Source organism: Crocuta crocuta, unplaced genomic scaffold (genome assembly GCF_008692635.1).
Source record: "Crocuta crocuta isolate KB4526 unplaced genomic scaffold, BGI_CrCroc_1.0 scaffold51, whole genome shotgun sequence".
NCBI lineage: Eukaryota > Metazoa > Chordata > Mammalia > Carnivora > Hyaenidae > Crocuta > Crocuta crocuta.
Genome location: NW_027527624.1, coordinates 2,741,870 through 2,764,263, shown reverse-complemented (window position 1 = coordinate 2,764,263; position 22,394 = coordinate 2,741,870). Strand labels below are relative to the sequence as shown.

Genomic DNA, 22,394 nt, shown 5'->3' with positions numbered 1-22,394 from the left:
TTGCNCCACTTTAAAAATTACAATTCACTCTTTCATTTAAGAACTAATTCCTGAGCACCTACCATGTTCTGCCCTGGTCCTGGTTCAGAGTGACACTAACAAACCCAGGAAGATTTCTGCTCTTCCAGAGATGACCTTCTACTTGCGGAAGACATTCAATAAGCGATTAAGCAAGAAAATACTCTTTAGTGGCGAGCGCTCCTTACAGCACGGTGACACAGTAAAGACTAGCTCTTCTACATTTGGTGGTGAGGAAACACGTTTCTGGAGAGGTGACATTTGAAGCTGAAGCCTGAATGACCGAGTCACAGGTGCAGAATCAGGGGAAGGAGAAGTGGGCTGAATGGCCACGGGACATCACATGGGGACACAGTCTTGCCTTCAGCCAGTTTGCAGCCGATGTTTCTCACATGGAAGATTCTAGGTAGCGTGGCCTGGTTGAACAGCAGCAGAACTTTACTTTTAAAAAATCCATGATTCTACCGAGCAACAAAAGGCCAGATGGTTTAAAATACAAAATAAACATTTCAGGCAGGAGCTCTCTGCTCCCAATAAATGGGACTCTCTCTTTGACGTGAAGGGATGTGTTTTATTTTAAAAGTTAGAGTTCTTCCTGCTGCGTTTTCAATTCAGCCTCATATAAGAGGAAGGACCATGAAACTAGAAGTTCTGAGTCTTTAGCTCCCTCACCTGTATAAGACAGAACTTGGGTTATGAACCCATTTCCTTCTGTCTCCAACGTGTTTTTGTTTTTATGATTAGCTGTTATTTGTAGCACAGGACTTTGTTTCACTGCATTTCAAATGTTTTTGGGAGGGGATCAATTTACATATGAACTCCGAGCATAGCCTAAAGGAGATGTAGGCTTTGTAATCATAGGACACCGTATTTCTTTAGATTTTCTCTTAGATAGTAAATGTGTTTCATAGCATTGTAAAAGATATATTTTATTTTTAACAAGTATTCCTTTTCTTCTTTTTTTAAATTTTTTAAAAAATGTTTTTATTTCTAGGAGAGAGAGAGAGAGAGAGAGAGACAGCGTGAGCAGGGGAGGGTCAGAGAGAGAGGGAGTCACAGACTCTGAAACAGGCTCCAGGCTCTGAGCTGGCAGTCAGCACAGAGCCCGACTCGGGGCTCGAACCCACGAACCGCGAGATCGTGACCTAAGCAAAAGTCGGACGCTCAACCGACTAAGCCACCCAGGCGCCCCTAGTATTCCTTTTTTTCAAAAAAGTTTTTTTTTAACATTTATTTATTTTTGAGAGACAGAGAGACAGAGCATGAGAAGAGTTGTGGCAGAGAGAAGGGGACACAGAATCAGAAGCAGGCTCCAGACTCCGAGCTGTCAGCACAGAGCCCGACGCGGGGCTCGAACCCACGAACCACAAGATCATGACCTAAGCCGAAGTCAGATGCTCAACCGACTGAGCCACCCAGGAGCCCCATAAAAGGTATTTTTTTTTTTAAAGTTATAATTGGTCACTGCTGCTGTATAAAAATGCAGTTGGTTTTTAAAAGATTTTTGACCCTTTATCTAGTGATCTTGCTACACATTAATTCTAATAGAAAATCCAACGTGATCAGTTGTTAAACCAGGTGCTTCATCACATTAGCTGCAAATAGTGACAGTTTTAAATCTCACCCATTCCTCCTACGTTTATTCCTCTTTTTGGCTTACTGGCGTGGCTAGAACTTCCTCAAAGGGGGTGGGGGAGGGGGGCAGCACATTATCTGTCCCTGTTGCGTCAGCTGAGTCACCTTGCAGGCTGGGGGCTGGAGTCGGCTGCAGGCCCAACATTTGCATGTCTGGTGGTTGCTGTTGGGAAGGTGTGAACGGCTGGGGGTGGCACAGCGGGGACCCTTCCGGCTCCTAAAGCACGTGCCCCACTCCCCCCACCCCCATATGACTTCCGTGGTAACCTTAGCCTTCCTGTCCTACTCGGTCAGGAGAGGAGAATTAGACCCCACCTATCCATGAGGGTTGCCAAAGAATTTGTGGCTATGTTTAAAGCCACCACAGATGGTCCTCTGGCCCAAATTATTTCCATTTTCCATCCACACGTTTCTGAAATCCAGCCGGGCCCGTGATGCCAGTCCCATGACGGGGACTCAGCTCCACTGACTGGGAATCATTCTCCATGGGTTCTCGGCTATATCCTGAGTCATCCTTCTTGTTTTCCATGAGTGACACAGACCCGTGCCTCCCGTGCCTCCCAGTTTCCCTTGTGGGAATGACAGTCGCCATGGCAGGTAGCTTAGGGCCGTCCCTCGACTGCAGGGGGGACGGAAAACTTATCTCTGTGGCACACGATCTTCCCGTCTGTGTTACACAAGCGGCACTTGGGAATCCACACCCAATGAGCCTCGTTCACCCTGGAACTTGATTGACAGAACGAGATCTTGGGCCTTGGGCCTGAACCCGGATACCTTAGTAAGTAAGACCTTGATGGGTCTGGAGAGGGAGGGAGTGTATTTTGCGTGGGCTAGTGGCTGGAATATCGGAAGGTGCACCCACATGTTGAGGTTGAGAAGACAAACCAGTTGGAGGACAGTCTCTGTGGAGCCTGTCTGTCTCTATGTGGCCTCCTTACATAGGCTTTTTAGCGCAGCAGCTTTGGGTTGGTCAGATTTTGTTCATGTCAACTTAATCCTCCTAAGGTGTATGTCCCAAGAGAAACAGCAGGTAAAGATGTGTCCTTTTGTATGTCCTGGCCTTCCAAGCTATGCGGTATCCCTTCTACCACATTCTATTGGAAGTGTAGTCACTATGGCTGGCCCATATTCACGGGGATTAGAGTTCACCTTTTTTATGGGAGGGGTTATCAGGAAGCTGCAACTTTTTTTATTTTCTTAATGTTTATTTTGAGAGAGAAAAAGCGTGAGTGGGGGAGGGGCAGAGAGAGGGAGAGAGAGCATCCCAAGCAGGCTGCCTGACATGGAGCTATAGCTGTCATAAGCCATGTGATCATGACCTAAGCCAAAACCAAGAGTTGGATGCTCAACCAACTGAACCACAAAGGTGCCCCAAGAAGTTGCAATGTTTATTATTTTTTTGGTTTCTTGGGGTTATTTACTTTGAGTAGAGGGTGGGTAGAGAGAGAGGAGAGAATCCCAAACAGGCTCCACGCTGTCAGAGCAGCGCCCAGCATGGGGCTCGAGCCCACAAATCTGGAGATCATGACCTGAGCTGAAACCAAGAGTTTGACACTCATCCAACTGAGCCACCAGGCACTCCAAGAAGTTCAGTGTTTGTTTTTTGTGTTTTTTTAAAAATATTTTTATTTCTAGGAGAGAGAGAGAGAGACAGTGTGAGCAGGGGAGGGTCAGAGAGGGAGTCACAGACTCTGAAACAGGCTCCAGGCTCTGAGCTGGCAGTCAGCACAGAGCCCGACGCGGGGCTCGAACCCACGAACTGCGAGATCATGACCTAAGCGAAAGTCGGACGCTTAACCGACTAAGCCACCCAGGCGCCCCAAGAAGTTCAGTGTTTTTTAAAGCTACCAAACACGCTAAGTTGCAAGGGAGGCTGGGGGAAGGATTCTGTAGCTTAGCATTGACCACAAGCTACAACTTAGGGGAACTCTATTATAAAAGGTCAAAGAAGAAAAAGGACAGATTGTCAAAGGGCAGATTCCCAGCGGATGGTAAGCAGTCCCCACCATAGGCAGCTTTGCAGAGAGATTAAAGTCAAAGCCAGGCTGTCAAAGATGAAGATATTTTGAACAGGAAGGAAGGTGATTTCAGGCAAAAGAATCTGAGTGGAAGGACACTTGGAGAAAGGACTCAGGGGGGTCACAGGTGTCTGTTTACACGAGAAGTGTGTAACCAGATGAAGTTGGTGGTAAATGACGGGGGCGGCCATGTAAAGAGAAAGTATTTGGATTTTCGGATAGCTTTGTGATACAAGCAAGCTTTCAGACAAACTTGGATATGAATTCTCTGTCCCCTGTAGTTTTGTCATTTTTCAGCCAAGTGTGGTTAGATCATAAAAGCGGCCGCAATTCTTCAGCCTCTTGAGCGACTTTGCGGCAACTTCCATCAGGATATGGAGTCTGCTTCCCCACCTCTTGGCTCTGGCTGGCATTGGGTCTGGCTTTGGCCAGTAGAATATGGCAGACGTAACAGTGTGCCAGTTTTGAATGTAAGCCTTGAGTGGCCTTGCCTGTACCTACTTGCTTTCATGAGACCTTACCAAGGTCAGCCAAGGCCTGCTAACTGGAGAACGAGAGGTCACATGGGGCAGAGCTGAGCCTTCTCACCTGAGGTCCAAGACATAGGAAAAAGCCAAGGCAAGATCAACAGAGTTGAGCTGGATGCAACTGAACTAAGTCATGAATGAGACCAGCAGGGAGACTGCCCAGCTGAGCCCAGCGCAAACTGATGACCTAATCACGACCTAAATAAAGGAGTGTTGGTTTAGCCACTGAATTCTGGAATGATCTGTTGCACAGCAAAGCTGTTAGAGCAAGTTAAAGAACTTGCTCTCTAAATTGCAGTGTCCTCAGTGTAAAAACAGGTTGGCTGGCACCTCCGCTGTGGTCCCCAGGAGGTCACGATGGGAGGAGGGTGCTGGCACATGAAGCCTGAAACCGAGAATGATCTGAGCAAATGGTAAACTAATGTCATTGATTACTTCAGAGAGAGATGGTCATGGGAAAGACACAATGAGAGGAAAAGGAGGAATTACTTACATCCTTATTCTGCTCATTTTTGTCTTCTGGATTTTCCTCGGTCATTATGTTCCACTGGCCTGTGCTCACACTACAAATCATAAATCTGCATTTTCTTTGGCTCCACTGTCTTTGAAAATGCTCACCCTCGCTCTCTCGCTTCCTGGACCCCTTCAACACGTTAGCAGATGGCCCGATGGCTACGGCTGTTACAATCAACTTGTTTCATACATTTACATCTTTTACCCCCAACTAGGCTCCACGCAACTTAAGACAATTCTTCCATTTCCTTTGCAAACCCCACTAAGATACTGTGGTTTTTCTCAATCCAAATAAGAACTTAATTTAGTAAATATTTAGTAAATTAAAGTCGACTGAATTATGTTGTGGTTGATGTTGATCCTTGAGGTTATCTTATTTCTAATCAGGAGGCCTATTAAATCTCCTCAGTGTCAAGTCACGGAGTAAACTTAGTTTCCCCAAGAGATCAGAGTTTACCAGAATCCCTCATTTTCCTTTCTGACGTGTCTGGAGGGATTGAGAACTCTCGGCAACTAGTTCCCACCAGCAAATGTCTGGACGCCGAAGGGTAGGAGACCCTGTTTATGTCTCAAGCTGCCAATCAACTGTAATCCTGTTCTTATTTGAAAGGGAAAAGGAGGCTCTGGGAAAACTAAATATAGGAACAAATTGTACACTTGAAAACCTCTTTCATTTTCCCACAGAAACTCCCCCTGCCCCTCCACAAAGGGCTTAAAGCTTCCTAGGTATCTTTTTACTTGCTTTAGGGGTTTTCTTATGAAGATACACATTTTTTTTTAATCGAAAAACTGGTGATTGACATGTCCTTCCTGTGGTGTGCAGGAACACGCTTTCGGGAGCCAAGCACGCGTCCCATCCAGCTCCACATTCAGTGATGTCACCTTGGAGCCTGAAATGAGCCATGGTGGGAACACAGAGGCCGTGAAAACCAGCCAACACTATGAGGCGAGACTGCTTCCTTGTGGAGAGCTGGTTGATAGAGGTTTGCCAGCACACCCCTGCCTAAGCTCCAGGTACCTGGGAATCACAGCTTTCCTCCTGAGCACAATGTATCACCAGGGAAACATGTCACCTTGCTCACTGCCAGGCAGGATACTCTTAAATTGGGCGGGCTGATAAAATGGGGACAAAATGAAATCATGAGCAAGATCTGTGCTGAGTAGGGAAGAGTGGCATGAGACCAGGTTAGAGGCAGGCGGGGCAGAGAACAAAGCCCTGGAGTCGGGATTTGTATTTTGGGGAAAGAGAGGTTTTAGTAGGAGACGGATATATTTGGGTATTTTGGAAAGATCCCCCCAGAAGTCTGGTCTGTCAACAGCATATATGAGCGGGGTGGGGAGAGGGGATTACTTAGCAATACCCATTCTGCACCCGAGACGGTAGAGCAGAGGCCAGGGAAGATGCTGTCTGGGGCCAGGATAAGGGAGTTAGAACACGGCTCCTGACCTTGGCCTTAACACCTGCCCCACCCCGTCTCCACCTCCACTCCTGCCCTTGTGCTGCATCCAGGGCCATCCGCCAGGACAAAGATGTTCCCTCTGCCACACCGCAAGGCCAGCTTCAGACCCAGCGCTCCTGCACCCAGAGACTTCCCTGGCCATCGCGGTCACCTCTCCTACCCGCTTGGGCAGGCACGATGCTGGGTTTCTTGGGACATGTGAAGGGAGGCCAGTGCCGCTCGCCTGGAGGGGCTTCCATCCACGGGCCGACTGCTCACGTAGAGAGGAGAGGGGATACTGAGCCAGGGTGTGCTGATGAGGAAGTCCGGGGAGGGAAGGACGGCAGACAGCTTGTCTAAAATAGTGGATATGAAATGCTTAAAGCAGCCACATCTTAACTGGGGGGTTTGTCCTTATATAAAACGGGGAAGGGAAATCCTGATTATAATGGACCATTGTGATACCTTTCTATGGTTCTGCAAAATGTTACTGTTGGGGAAACTGGGTGAAGGGTGTCTGGATCTCCCTGTACATGCTAATGCAGCTGCTTCTGTATCTGCACTGCTTCTCATAAAACATTAAATGAAATGAAGCTGCTGACATGTAAAGGCCTATGTGAAGAGACCTGCGTTCTGGCTTGGCGCTGCTGTAGTACCCAAGTTGAGGCCTTCCTTTGCCCACGTCCTTCCTAGACAACCGGGAAAGAGAGGCGGCCTTCTGTGGTACGGGAAGTCAGAGCGAATCCTGAGTGGTAAGCAGGGCAGAGGCCTTCTGCCGATTTCCCTGTAGGCCGGAAATGAAAACAACATGCATGGAGTGTAGCTGGTCTTTCTTCTCATCTCGAGGCGGCAGGCACTCAGCATCAGCTGCCTTCAGGGGACCTCCCAGTCCCTGAGGAGAGTNTGCCGATTTCCCTGTAGGCCGGAAATGAAAACAACATGCATGGAGTGTAGCTGGTCTTTCTTCTCATCTCGAGGCGACAGGCACTCAGCCATCAGCTGCCTTCAGGGGACCTCCCAGTCCCTGAGGAGAGCGAAGCCACTCTGGACACAAGCAGAGGTGAGATTCACAGGTAAGAGGAAGAGACTCCCGGGGGGACCAGGTGAGATCCCATGGTGAGAGGTGGTTCTTCGGGTAGATCAGTGGCCAAAGAGCCTACCTCTGAAATCTCCACAGTGAGCAAAGCTGGAAGTAGGCCGTAGGATCAGGATCTTATGATCAGGCTCATTCTGGGGCTACGAGACTGTCTGACATAAACACACATTTCAAGGCCTTAGACTTCTGGATTTCACTGAACTTTTTACCTTCTCTGCCTTCTTGGGAGTCCTGCTGCGTGTCTAAAAGAGCAGTTAAGAGGTCTCCAAGTCCACTTTAAGACCTGGTGATTAAGTTCTGAGGCACGCAACTTAGCTGAGGCCAAAAGCATGAAAACCAAACTAACAATCAGTCAACAAAACTAAAAGGCAACTGACAGAATGGGAGAAGATATTTGGCAATGATATATCGGATAAAGGGTTAGTGTCCAAAATCTATAAAGAACTTCTCAAACTCAACACCCATAAAACAAGTAATCCAGTGAGAAATGGGCAAAAGATGTGAACAGACACTTTTCAAAAGAAGACATCCAGGTGGCTAACAGACACAAAGAGATGCTCAACATTACTCGTCATCAAGGAAATACAAATCAAAACCGTAATGAGAAACCACCTCCCACCTGTCAGAATGGCTAAAATTAAAAATTCAGGCAACAACAGATATTGGCAAGGATGCAGAGAGGGGAATCCTTTTGCACTGTTGGTGGAAATACAAACTGGTACAGCCACTCTGAGGTTTCTCAAAAAATTGAAACTAGAGCTGTCCTATGACCCAGCAATTACATTACTAGGTATTTATCCACAGGATACAAAAATGCTGATTCAAAGGAGCATATGCATCCCAATGTTTACAGCAGCACTAATTATGAAAAGAGTCTAAATGTCCAACGACTGGCAAATGGATAAAGAAGTAGTGTGTATATTGTGTGTGTGTATACACTCACACACACCATGGAATATTAAAAAGAATGAAATCTTGCTATTTGCAACAACATGGATGGAACTAGAGTATATTATGCTAAGCAAAATGAGTCAGAAAAATACAGGATTTCACTTGTGGAATTTAAGAACCAAAACAGATGAACCTTAGGGGAAAGGAAAGAAAAGATTAAAAACAGGGAGGCAAACCATAAGACTCTGAAATACAGAGAACAAACTGAGGGTTGCTGGAGGGGAGGTGGGTCGGGGGATGGGGTAAAATCAGTGATGATTTTAAGGGCTAAGGAGGGCCCTTACTGGGATGAGCACTGGGTGATCTATGTAAATCACAAAGCACTGAATTCTACTAGTGAAACCATTATTACACTATATGTTAACTAACCTGGACTCAAGAAAAAAGGAAAAAAAGCAAACCGAAACCCCATAATGTATTTCAAGTCACCCTGATAAAGAAAACACAATGCATGAGAGCTAATATCTTTTATTGTCAGACTTTCTTTGAGCCAACAGACAATGATTTCGCATGGCTGTCCTGGAGGGAATAAGGCTTTTTTTTTTCTTTGTGGGTAGACTTAGTTGGCCTAAGTCTTTACAACTTTTCTATATAAAAATAAAAGTCCAAGACCAGATTATTTTTCTTCTGGTCATAAACACTGATTTATTTACAGGCACCAGGTCAGAGTCTCATTATAAACTTGGGATAAGATGTATTATATTAAAGCCTCGGCATTTATACTGTCAGGGTCCTTTGAAGAGTCGCTCATGCATTACACCCTTTGGGGATAACAGCTTCTTCCTGTCATGCCCGTCGTGGTTATTCGGCGATCGACCCGGAGTGATCTAGCCCAACCTTCAAAGAAACTTTAATTTTAACTTAAATCTTTTTAGGTACTAAAGACTCCAAAAATGACTTCATATAGTTCTAGAAACAGCCCTGGGGCCAGCTGCTGCAGAGTGGTTTATAAATACAATTATTCGTATAGGCTGCATATCTGTTCATAATACAGCAGACACAGAGCGCAGACTTGTGCTACATGTAAAACAGAATGGAGTCAAAAATGCGGTTTTTGAAAGACAGCAAAGACCGGAAAATCCAGGATTCTGATGTTCCAGGATTCTGGTGTGTTAATAAAACCACCTTATCAAGTAACGACCGAAGGCTAGAACTCTGAACTATTAAAATATACAGACAGTTTGTTTACACCATTGCACATCCTTCTTCCCTTTGCTTTTAATGCTAGTGAGACAGTGATTAAAGTGATGGGTTTAGGAACACAATGCACACACAGGCAAGCACACAGACTTGAAAGATGAAATTAAAAAAAAAAAAGTTAATATACGTCCATGAGGAAGGCTGCCAGCAGCACTCCAACTAAAATTTCCTGTCCCCTTGTGCTCCCTCTGTCCCCCCTCCCGACCCCCTCACCTTCCCTCCGAGTAGGGAAATCAGGCTGGGCGGTTAGTGCAGAATTACGAACACCCCCCACCAATTTCTGTAAGTCTCCTCCCAAACGGGCGGGGGGGGCATCTCCCTTCAGTAGCACAGTTAAGGTCAATGAGCGTTGGTTCCACACATTAAGGCACTTCTGGCTGCTTTGGTGGCAGCGTGGGGGCTTTTTTCCTCTCTGTTTTAAGGCAGGTGTCATCTAGGAGTAGTAAAGCTTTCGAAACTGGGTGGACTGTTAAGGCTGACAGCCTAATAACAGGGTTGTGGAAGTCGACAGGGCGTGAGGGCCCTGGGAGACGCCTCCCTCAGACGAGGGGCTTCCGGGAAGCGGAGGCAGCTCTGCCCTCGCAGGCCGAGGCCAGGGGGCGGCCAGTCGGGGTGCTGAAGACGCGCTGAGTCCCTCCCGCCTTCACCTGGAGCTCCCCTGGCTGCTCACGGAACGCGATGCGCTGTAGCGTTTCTTCACGATCATGCTGATGTAGGCTTTCATGAGCTTGGCCACGTCCACCACCTGCCCAGGGGAAGCAGAACACGAACACGAACACACACACACACACACACACACACGGTCAGTCTCGGCTGGGGGGGGGCCCCTCTCCCCCGCCGGCCTCCAGTTCTGTAGGAGGCCGAGAGCTCAGCTACTTTTCACCTGCCCCTGGGCGGTGGGAAGGGGAATGGCGGCTTCTGTGAAAACAGTGCACACCACATGGTGGCGCTTTCGCACAAAAATGACAATGTGGCCTGGTGTCCGGTTGTCCCATTTTATACATTAGAGAAAAACCCACCCGAGGACACTAAAGTCTGTGGGTATTGTCTGGGCTGGGATCACTGTCCCCACTTACAATGACGGTAAATGAGGGGCCCCTGGGTGGCTCGGTTGGTTAAGTGTCGGACTCGGTTTCGACTCAGGTCATGATCTCATGGTTCAGGAGTTCGAGTCCCACATGAGGCTCTGTCAGTGTGGAGCCTGCTTGGGAGTCTCCTCCTCCTCTCTCTGCCCCTCCCCTGTTCATGATCTCTCTCAAACATTAAAAAAAAAAATGCTGGTTGGGGCCCCTGGGTGGCTCAGTCAGGTAAGTGTCCAACTTCAGCTTAGGTCATGATCTCACGGTTCGGGGGTTCGAGCCCCGCGTCGGGCTCTGTACTGACAGCTCAGAGCCTGCAGCCTGTTTCAGATTCTGTGTGTCCCTCTCTCTCTGACCCTCCCCTGCTCACGCTGTCTCTCTCTCTCTCTCTTTCAAATAAATAAAACATTAAACAAAATTTTTTTTTAATGCTGGTAAATGACAGAGCCCACAATCACAGCTTGTAAACAGTGCACTGTGGTCAGCTCCTCATGATGCGGCTGCAGAACAGAAAGAGGCTCGAAGGCCCACGGACAAGCCACGGGTGCCGGCTGCGACTGCGTATTAGCTCTTTCCCATGATGCAGTCACCGCCACCCCTGGCGCCTGTCCCTTCTCTGCTGGCCCGCATCCCTCTGCAGGCATCTCCACCTCCTTCCAGGTCCTCCCTTTTAGTCCCTCCCAGCCCCACCCAAGCCAGTTGGTTAGATCACAGTCACTCCATCAGTGCCATCAGAGACCTCCACAGCGGCTCCCACTTGTCCCCTGGAGTCCACCAAAGCTGGCAGCCAGGTGCCTGGGACCCTCTCCTCCGGCGCACGGCTCGCCTCCCGTCAGCCTCCTCTGCCTCTTGCACCACAGCCCTGGTGTGGCCGCAGCCCCCAGCTCGGAGGGCGCCCCCTGGCCTCCACTCCGTTACTTCACACCAGCAGCCGAACCGGAAGCCGGCCATTCAGGTCTGTTTTCTGCCTTGCTCGCTAGCAGTTCCCTAAGCAGAGCCCTTACTAGACTTCTGGATTTATTGTGATGATTACGTTTTAAGCTTTAGAGCAGATGACATACACATTTAAAGGCTTTTTTCGGTGACTCTGTGAACCAGAATTAGCTACGCCCAGGGTGGTCGTGCCCCTGGCTCCCGCCAGCTGGGAATCTCTGCCCTAATCATCCGCTGATTGGCATAAGGCTCTAGTGCCAAACTATGTAGGTTTCGGACATCTATATCCCTCCCTTCCCCTTTCCTCTACAGGTAAGACCCGCTGACAAAACGAAACCAAACTTCTCTGCAGCAAACACAGAAGAAACCTGAGATTGCGTTTTGGCCCTCGAGGACCCTGCAGCTGGGGAGGGACCGCCATGCTGTATTTTCGTAGGTTTTACAGCAAAACAAAAGTACTCAAAGGCCCCAGGAGATGGGGTGTCACTGTTCTGTTTTGTCAAGACCACACACGATTTCCTCGGTTCGCCTCTTACCTCACTGGTTTCAAAGAGCAGCTCCCTCTCGTCAACCACGATCTTGTAGGTGTTTGCCAGCGGCGCCCCGAAAGAGAGGATGTGCTCGTACTGGAAGACCTCTAACGGCCTTCCCTCCCCACGCTTGTACACAGAGACGGCATCCGCGCTGACACCCAACCAGAGGTCCTGGGGGAAGCCGCCTTCCTTGCACTGCGGGCACGAGTCAGATCACAAAGCAATTAGGAACCCGAGAGGCGGAGCCAAGTGCCCTATGCAGGACACTAGCCGCATCCAAGGCGTGTTTGTGCCCAAGGGAACTGAATGAGGAGATGCGGCATCTCCTCCGCTGTCCTGGTTGATTTCTGACGGGTGACCCATCCTGTGCGTCGGGAAAACTTAATCAGTGAATGCGAATATTGTGCTTTGACTCCACCCATGGGCACCATCACTCTCCTCCTCACTGGATTAGCTGTCGGAGGGGGCTGGAACTCCCCGGCAAACCCAGCCTGAGCCAGTCTCCTAGCTCTAGCACTTCCTCCGATCCTTTTCCAGATAATTATTCTTCAAATACAAAATCTGGGATCAGGGGAAAAATTCTCCAAATCATTCTATGCCTAGCAGTTTTGGCTCCTCTTGAAAAACAGGATTCTTGACAGGGGGCAGCAGTGACCTCCTGTGTGCAGAGCGGTAACAGGAATATCCCTTGTTTGGTAACAGGCTTCCCTGCATGGACTGGTGTTGGAAAACAAGAGCCCTGACGTAGGGATGAGAACATGGGGCTGAGGGGACCCAGTGCAAATGGGAGGGATAGAGGGCACCTAGGTGGCTCAGTCAGTTAAGTATCTGACTTTGGCTCAGGTCATGATCTCATGGTTTGTGAGTTCGAGCCCATGTCAGGCTCTGTGCTGACAGCTCAGAGCCTGGAGCCTGCTTCAGATTCTGTGTCTTCCTCTGTCTGCCCCTCCCCACTCACACTGTGTCTCTCTCTCTCTCTAAAAAATAAACATAAAAAATTAAAAAACGAAAAAACAAATGGCAGTAATATACATTAGTGACACCAAGAAGAGGAGGTGCTGTACAAAGCATCTGATTTATACCTAAAAACAACCCTAACAACTAAGCCAAAGATAGAATCCAGTGAAAAGCCATGAGAGGGATCTAGGAAGAGATAATAAGTAGATCTTGATAAAGCCTCATTTAAAAGTCTTCAGATACCAAACATGCTGAAAGAAAAATGAAAGCTTATATACACCAGGGGCTGGTGAAGTTACCTGTTAAGGGACAGGGAGTAAATAATTTGGGTTTTGTGGGCCACGTAGTCTCTGTCATAGCTACTACTCAATGCCACCATTTTAGTGTGAAAGCAGCCAGAGAAGAGAAAGGATGGAATATTACTGTTCCAATAAAACATCATAAAAGAAGGCAGAGAGGATTTGGCCCAAAGACTGCCAAGCCTTGATCTAAACCACTGGTTAAGATTTTCTTTTAATAAATGGTCTTCTTTTAAAAAAAAAAAAAAAAAGGTATGAATCAGTACGGATTAATGCTAATAGCAAAATTCCAAATGTGACATAAATTCTTCCACTGAAACAGACAGTGATGGGGGAAAAAACAAATGTAAAATCCAAGTATAGTTGACCTTTTAACAACACAGGTTTGAACTGCGAGGGTCTGCTGATATGCGGATTTTGTTTTAACAGTACAGGACTATAAATGTACCCTCTTATGATTTGTTCAATAATATTTTTTTCTCTCTCTTTACTGTAAGAATACAGTACATAATACACATAACATGCATAATATGTCTTAATCGACTGTTTATGTTACTGGTAAGGTTTTTGATGCAGGATATTAGCAGTTATGCTTTTAGGGAATCAAAAATTATGTGTATTTTCAACTGCCTGGGGGTCAACGCCCCAACCCCAATGTTGTTCAAGGGTCGACTGTATCCAAAATTTCTAATTATATGTACATAATTCTAAAAAAAATGATTTTTACTACCAATCTATCTAGAGCTTCCATAATAAAGAAGAGAGGGACTCCTGGGTGGCTCAGTTGGTTAAGCATCTGACTCTCGATTTAGACTCAGGTCATGACCTCATGGTTTGTGGAGATTGAGCCCAGTACTGGGCTCTGTGCTGGCAGCAGAGAGACAGCTTGGGGTTTGCTCTCTCTCTCTGCACCCCCCCCACAAGTGTTCTTTCTTTCTTTCAAAATAAACGTTAAAAAAAAAAGTTATTTAAGAACAGGTGACATCTTAATTTTCCATTCACTTCTAATACTCTGAAAGCACTTACTACCAAATCTTTTGGTGGACAGGAGGGTGTGTTAATGGTAAAGCACGGTGGGGGGGCCTCTAACACAGGGGGTGAGAGACCAAAGGCTCCATCCAGCCTAAGTAATAGGCCAAGGCCACACTGAAGTGCGCTCTTAGGCCGGTCAATCTGAGAAGCAACAGTCCTCACCTCCACGTCAAAGAGCGTCGACCCATAGCCTGGCCACTCCTTGATCAAGGCCATGTACTTGGCCATGGCCTGCTCCTGGCCCATTCCCTGCAACTTCTTCCATTTGTCAATGATGCTGGCCCGAGCCGAGGAGACTTCCTCCTTGATCCACATGTCCAGCATCTGCTCTTCCTCGACCTTCTGCCGGACGACAGACCCCGTCCGGAAGCTCCGCCTCAGCGTCCCCTCCAGGAAGCTCGTCCGCCTCTTCTCCAGCCGCTCACACGGGGTGAAGCTTTTGGTCGACTGGCTGATGCGGGCCTTCAGCCTCTGCAGGGAGTACACGTCCTCGAGGGGCGGCACGGAGGCGTGCAGCGAGTAATCCCCCTGCAGGTACTGCAGCCGCAGGGCCGCGAGAACCTGGAGGTTCTCTTCGGGGGCCGGGTAGTGGCCGCGGATGACGGCTTCGTGCGCCTGAAAGGAGGCAGGAGGTAGCGTCAGGGGTCCATGACCCTAAATCCGTCAGGATTTCCCTCCCGTGTCGCCTCCCCTGAAAACTGTACCCTCACCCCCTTCCGCTGCTTTAAATTTCTCCCTAGCACAGACAGCATCGAACCCGTTTTTAATCCCTGAATGTCTCCCCCCCCCGACAACTAAAACAGGCGCAGGAGTTCAAATACAACATGTAGTAGTTTCATTCTAGAGCGACGTCAAGGAGCAGCTGCCTCCGTGCATGCTGGAAAACGCATTGCTACACCCACCCGCTAACCTAGTGGCAGAATGAACAGGTTTTATCCCTGTTCCCCAGTGGAGGAATTCGTTTCTGGAAGTCCCTTCTACCTGTTCAAACATAAATGCGAATTCCACACTGTCTTCTGGCACGTTGTCTGTGTCCAGGAAGCAGTAGAGTTTGAAGTAGAATTTCCAGGGCTGGTCCCCCACCTCTGCCGTGGCAGCCAGCCTGTGGACACAAGAGACATTCAGAAAGCAGAAGGAGCGGACTTCAGACGGCGCGTCCCAAGGACGCAGACATTCTGTCCGTGCTCAGGTAATACTGTGGGTGGGAATGCGGGTGGAGGCAGAGAAAACAGAACAAGAGCTAGGCTGATTTCCAGAGTCTCTCATGTTATTTAGCCAGAGGTGAAACATCATGCTTTCATTCTGGTCTCACTTCAAGACAACAAACAGACAGGGGCGCTTGGGTAGCTCAGCTGGTTAAGCATTAGACTCCAGCTCAGGTCACGATCTCGCAGTTCATGGGTTCGAGCCCCCTGTCGGGCTCTGTGCTGACAGCCAGCTCAGAGCCTGGGGCCTGTTTTGGATTCTGTGTCTCCCTCTCTCTCTGAGCCTCCCCTGCTCACGCTGTCTCTCTCTCTCAGAAATAAATAAAACATTAAAAAAAGACAACAGACTTTAAACTGTGCTAACAAGTATTTTCTGAGTCCCCCAGTCAAATCAGTACTGACTAAACCTTATTATGCAGAATCCATAGAAAGAAAAGAAACAAAGGCTATATATATATATGTATGTATTATATATATATATTATATATATATGTATGTACTATATATATGTATGTATACATATATCTTCATTCCTTTTACTAATCCTCAAATAGACTACAATATTTATGAAAATCGACATGAATATCGTGTTTAAGTTGAACAGGAATATCTGGTGTGCCTGGGTGGTTTAGTCAGTTAGCGTCTGACTCGATTTTGGCTCAGGTCATGATCTCAGGGTTCATGGGATCGAGCCCCATGTCAGGCTGTCATGCTGATAGCAGAGAGTCTGCTTCAGATTCTGTGTGTGTGTGTCCCTCTCTCTGCCCCTCTTCTGCTCGCACTCTGTCTCTCTCAAAAATAAACATTAAAAAAACACTGAACAGGATTCTCTTTTGTACTACTTAGGGGATAGGGAAGTCATAGACGAAATACTGTACATCTAATAGATAAAATCCATTTTGAACAGTTTATGAGTTTGCTTGTGTCTGTTAGCCCAGTTTCAAAGCTAATGACAAGTGAAAAGCTTAGAATCAAGAGATTCCAAGATAATGAGTACAGCAGGGACCTGAGACAATGGGGTAAAGGAACAATCTTATTTTAGACAGTGGCTTTATCTAGAAATCAAGAAAAACAGGGGTGCCAGGTGGCTCGGTCAGTTAAACGTCTGATTCTTAATTTTGGCTTAGGTCGTGATTTCCCAGTTTGTGGGACTGAGCCCCATGTCAAGCTCTGTGCTAAGAGCGCAGAGCCTGCTTGGGATTCTCTCCCTCTAAACATTTACAAAAAGGAAAACAGGCAGCAGAGAGATGTGGAAAATTGAACATGTTTCGGCACAAGAGAAAGAAAAAGAACTCCAAGGCACACTGACGCTGAAAATGGAATAGAAATTCAAATCCTCAACACAAATCCTCAACTCATGCCCTTCATTTCTTTGATTCCACTCGGCTAGCACTTCGGGGAGAAGGAACTCACTTCTCAAACTTTGCTAACACATCAGCTACGATGGTCCGGCTTTCGATGGCTTTCTCCACGATTCCATTGTACTCGAACAGGGCAAACATGTTCCTGCTGTCCTCCATGGCCAGGCCCCTGATCAGCTTCTCCACCACCTGCAAGACATGTTCCGAGGGCTTCAGCTTCCGGCACGTGGTTCTAGAATGTGCCTTCACCCGAACCCCGAGGGAGCTCCCGGCAAGCCACGGTCCAAGCAGCCCCCTACAACTGTCCTGTGCAGTCACTCAGAATTTCAAAGGTGCTGTTTTTCCATTATTCTCTAGAAATCGGATTTCTCTTGTCCTTGTAATAAAGGAACACAGGGTATTTTGCCCACTGCTAGAGACAGATGGCGGGCAGATTCCTTGCAGACCCGGACTCGTAGGAAAAGTGCATGAGAACGGAAGCCTTTTCATCCATCAACTGCCAGGAAACAAGGGTTTCCTCTCGTGTTTCTTCTTTCCACACCAGAAGCTTTTCTGGGTTTTACTACCCTACTCCTTTTAGCCAATTGGTTTTATAATACTAAATTTTAAAAAAGAAAAAAAAAATACGCTCTCATCTGACCCATCATGGTAGATTTCTGTTTGGCAAACAGACAACTTATTGCAGAGATGCTACAATGAATCCACGTCAGGACGGGCACACGTGAGTCAGGCATGCCCTCTCCCCTCTACACTCAACTGCTTCGCACATCAGCAGGATTACGGCTCAGAAATTTTGGCGCCAGCTTAATGTTTGTATTTCTACTCATCGTTGATGCCTATTTTTACCTCATTGTACGTGGGCTTGGTTGGAGGTTACACCCCGTGTACCGAGCTGCACTACACAAGCACAACGGCACGGTGGCCGCCCTAACTGCTCAACCCTCCTGACTTCTGCACGTTGGCAGCGAGGAATGGAACCAGGCCCGTGGAGGAGGGGCTCTGCCTCACCTCCCCGGCCGTGGTGTGGGAGTTGATGGTGATCTTGCAGGAGCCCCCGCCGTGGCAGTACACTGTGGACGTCATCTCCTGCCTGTGGACCAGCGCTTCTATTTCATCCCGGGAAGGCACGAACTCCCTGCTTTTGGTTTTCTTGAGAGAGTCATAGATAAAGAGGGAGTATTTTTCCATCTCGGTTCCTGGAAACTGTTCCCGTATCCTAGGAGACAAGCACTTTGCTGTTAATTTCCTAGATGGCGGCTGGCACGCCGCACGCCAGGGCGCGAGTGGGCCCCCGGGGGTGCACCGAGCAAATGCCGGCCACGGCCCGGTTGGGGCCTCATTTGTCCCGTGCAGGTTTTGTTTCAAAGCAGAAAGAAACAAAAACAAATCCCAAAGCTTTTGCTGCCAGCTCGCCTCATGTCTCATACGGTTGTGTGAAAATCGTTTTTCCACAGTTTGTATCAGAGTCTGCATCAGAATGTTTCTGTTTGATCTGGACAAAAATATCCAAGCCTTCCCCCCTCCATTTATACAGGTAGCGGTAATTAAATGTATCTGATGTCTGGGGCGCCTGGGTGGTTGAGCGTCTGACTTTGGCCTGGGGTGTGATCCCACGGTTCGTGAGTTCGAGCCCCACATCAGGCACTCTGCTGTCAATGTGGAGCCTGGTTCGGCTCTGTCCCCCTCTCTCCCCACACCTCCCCTGTTCATGCTCTCAAAAATAAACATTAAAAAAATTTTTAATGTATTCAGCCTCATCCACACGAGGACACTACAGTGAAAGTGACCGGGTCCCCAAGACAGCCTTGCGTGGCCTGGCCTGGAGGGGAGGAAGCCTACGCCGTGTCAGCCCGCTCAAGGGACGCAGCGTCTGACCCAGCGGTCCCCGAGCACGCCAGGTGCCCTCTGCTTCCCGCTCTCCTCACGCGAGCTCTGACCCGTCGCACCCCGGCGTGCACCCCTACCTCCTCAGGTGGAACCGCAAGTACTTGAGGATGCCCCGGCTCGGCAGGAAGGTGCAGCTCAGGCACGTCAGGATCTGCCAGCTGCACAGGTTGCCCACGCTGCCCGGATGGGGCACCTTGTTGGTCTGTTTGATGAGCTGGCAGTACAGCTCGTCGCGCAGAGGGCGGAGGTCATGGCCGGTCTGCAGGATGCCCTGGATGATGGGAATGGGGTCGGACATGGACTCCAGCTGCTGGAGGGAATTGAAGATCTTGATGGCTTCGTCCTGAAGGGTTGTGTAGCCTTTGTCTTTGAGCACTAGGAGGAGGACACACACACAAGTCACACGGACGCTTTGGCCAAGGTACGATCTGAGCATCGCATGAGGGGAAGGGACGGGGACAGACACTGGCTTCACCACGAAGGGCTCGCCATGTTCCCTGAACGTCTGAATCAGGCGAACACGGAGGTGGGCAAGTTATGCCCTTTTGGTACACAATTCAACTCTTTTACTCTACAAAACACCCGCCCAGAAGTGGGTCTGTTGCCAAACAGATTGCCTATTTGTGACATGAGTCTCCTAGGATCCGGTTCTCTAGTAGATTAAGGCAACCCTGAGTTCACAGGCAGGGCTGGCATTTCGACTCCCTTGAAAATTGTCCTCTTCTCCGCACAGACGACAGATGCTAACTGGACAGAGCGGCAGAGTTAGCTACTGGGGAGCACGGCAGGGCTGTGGGAGACTCACAGTTGAGGCTGATGTCCCCGTAGGGCAGGGGCAGGAGCGGGGAGTGCAGGGGGTGGTGTGTGTGACGGAGAATAGGGTTCCGCTTGTAGATCTGCTCCACCACATCCGAGTTGAGGCAGTTCTCCTGGAAGACAGAGGACCCGGTGAGGCCGGCCAGCCTGCCTGCCGGCACAACACTCACGTGCGTGAAAGAACGACAGCATCTGTGCTCTCCCACACGTGAGCACGTCCCAGAGTCCAAAGCATCCGTGGGCCTCGGGACAGTGGTGAGGACCTAGCATTGGAAATTTCAAGCACGAATTTCAAGACGCAATCTGCGTCTGCAAATCACAAACACACATTTTCTCACAGGTGTATATATTTTCCCACATTATAAAAAAAATTTTTTTTCCACTGGAGATTACATATGCTTCAGAAAATTAAAGTTCTTTTGTTATTTAGCCACCAATCATGTAGCCAAAGCATATATTCTTATCCATCATTCTTATAAAACTACATTGTTTTTGTTCTTTAAATGATCTCTTGTATTTCTTTCTATACCAAAAAGTTACACATTAATATGTTATCAGTGAGACTGTTCTTCAATATGTCTGCCGTCTCTCTCTTGAAATTTAAGAGACCTCCTCCATAAGTGCAATTCATCACGCACTTATGCTCCTAAAATGTTAATTTGGGATTCTAAAAAGGCAAAGTTCTGTTGAGAATGTCAAATAAACAGAAGAGTTGGAGGGGCAGTAGTGAATCATTCTAGTGTGGTAATTTCCACTATGAAACCTTTTTAGTTAACACCCAATTGAGAGCCAGAAAAATAAATACCCTGTTGCAAAAATTTTGTATGGACTTAATTAGGACAACCTCATTTTTTAAAACCTATTTTTTTAAAAAAAAATGCATTGTTTCATATTTGGAAAATTCTATGACTCTTTTAATGACAAATGTCAAATTAGAGAATATAAGAATAGAGACGTCATAGCTTTGAAAACAAAGTTCATCTGATGTGTTTCTTCACTCCTTTCTCAAAAGAAAGCTTTAAAAACATTTTTTTAAATGTGAAAAATGAAGGAACTGGTATTTAGCAGCCTGGGTTCCATGGAAAGCTTTACAGAGACTTGGAGAATAGTTGGCTTGGTCGAACTCAGCTCCAAATTCCCAGAAAACACAGTGCTTTGGAACTGAGAGGCAGACTCCAACTTGGTGGGAAGTGACACACTACTGACTTTAGACCCTGTCCCGCCTCTGCAAAGGCCGAGCTTGCCTCCTGGGTCTCTTAGCGAATAGCGAATCTTCTCGGGTGTGGATGAGTAAACACCAGTCTTGCTACCATTCTCGCATCTTTTCTGCCACTTCTCCAGCTCGTTCCTTTGTACTGTAACCTACCCGGATGGACAACTTGGAGGAACACCAGTAAAAGAATCCCCTTGACCTGGTTCTGCACCGGGGACTGACCAGCTGCATGAACAACGCAATCAGAATATTCTGTGTCTGTTTCCATTCCTGAAAAATGAGTGGAGTGACCTTTCTGCATGGCTGCCATTTCATTATTCATTCAATGTATACTTAACTGAGCAATTTTATCATTATAAAAAGGAAATGAAAATTGAACAAGGTCAGGGGCTCCTGGGTGGCTCAGCTGGTTAAGCATCTGACTCTTGGTTTCGGCTCAGGTCATGATCTCCTGGTGGTGAGATCGAGCCCTGAGTCAGGCAGGCTCTGAGCTGGGCATAGAGCCTGCTTAAGATTCTCTCTCTCCCCTTCTTCCCTTACCCTGCTCACACACACACATACATACATACACACACACACACACACGCACACGCATGCATACATACACACACACACACACACACGCACACGCACACACAAAATAGCAAAGTCAGTGTTGGTCCCGAGACTGGGATGCTTCCTGTTGACTTTGGAGGTGCCTGATAAATGTTCCAAGTTTTCTAGACCAATCCAAGCTGTTTGTGAATCCACTTGTGTGGTCTACGAACTGTATAGTTAAAGTAGGATTATCGTGTTACTCCTCGAAGGTCCCCAACCCAGGGCTGAAGGGGAACTGGTGGCACAGCAAGCAGGTCACCTCCACGTCCCCGTGATGGAGTCCTACCCCCCAAACCACAGACCATCATTCCTCGTCTACACAACACAACCCTACATTTGCCTTGGCAGCAACATGACACCTCTCTAGAGGCAAAGTATTTTTAGTAAAAGCTTTCAGCTCAGCTCTCGAGTTTACACTTCTAGAAGCAGTGACATTCCAACAGAAAACTAACCATAAGTCAGTTCTGATTACACAATAAAAAATGGAGCTTGACCAATGTCTTGATGTTCCGAGGGGGAGAATCGGTGACCACCCTGTCCTGAATCCTTACCTTGATGTCTTGAATCAGCTGCTGGGTGGGAGTGTCGATCGGGGCCTTGGCGTCCGTCACATTTTGAATGGCACTGGACCACCGGGTGGCCTCGTTGAGCAGCTTGGTGTAGAGCCGGTAGCAGTGCTTGCGTCCATACACGGTGACATTCCAATAGCCTGTGGCGGAGCACACGCCATCGGCGTCAGCCGCCGCGGGGAGGGTCTGGCCCCAGAGTCCCAGAAAGCCAGAAACTCAGCCCCGTTCAGAGTCTGTGTCCTCTCCCCTGGAGCCTCTTAAATTAGTTAATTCAACAAATCGTCCCTCAGTTCCTACATGTGCCCTGTCCTGTGCAAGGCACCCACCTACCCACACGAGAAGCAGACAGCTGAGAGAGGAAATTAGAAACCCAGGATCAAGTACATGAAGGGTAACATCTGCTCTGGAAGAAACACAGGGCACAAACCAGAAGCTACTTCCCAGGTTCTGGACAAGAGAGAAAACATCTCCCTCCCTTTCTGATGTTCCTCCTCCCCTCCTGTTTCTTTTCCTTTC

General features: G+C 48.1%; 1 protein-coding gene and 1 long non-coding RNA gene across 2 annotated transcripts in view; one reads left to right on the top strand and one right to left on the bottom strand.

Annotated features, from left to right (window-relative positions):
* Positions 1-9: 9 nt before the first annotated feature.
* LOC144238374 (uncharacterized) lies at positions 10-6,970 on the top strand. Its single transcript, XR_013337097.1, has 3 exons — positions 10-1,451; positions 5,535-5,725; positions 6,222-6,970. It is a non-coding gene; the product is annotated as an uncharacterized LOC144238374 (long non-coding RNA).
* Positions 6,971-8,649: 1,679 nt separating this feature from the next.
* Positions 8,650-22,394, bottom strand: part of MYO10 (myosin X) — a 236,355-nt gene continuing 222,610 nt past the window's right edge. The window contains exons 33-41 of the mRNA XM_077772062.1: positions 21,861-22,018; positions 19,489-19,612; positions 18,761-19,058; positions 17,805-18,012; positions 16,849-16,985; positions 15,212-15,332; positions 14,393-14,845; positions 11,946-12,137; positions 8,650-10,142 (exon numbers count right to left, since the gene is read on the bottom strand). Of these exons, the coding sequence (XP_077628188.1) occupies positions 10,041-10,142; positions 11,946-12,137; positions 14,393-14,845; positions 15,212-15,332; positions 16,849-16,985; positions 17,805-18,012; positions 18,761-19,058; positions 19,489-19,612; positions 21,861-22,018 (1,793 nt within the window). The 3' untranslated portion in view covers positions 8,650-10,040. The remainder of the gene's footprint in view (positions 10,143-11,945; positions 12,138-14,392; positions 14,846-15,211; positions 15,333-16,848; positions 16,986-17,804; positions 18,013-18,760; positions 19,059-19,488; positions 19,613-21,860; positions 22,019-22,394) is intronic.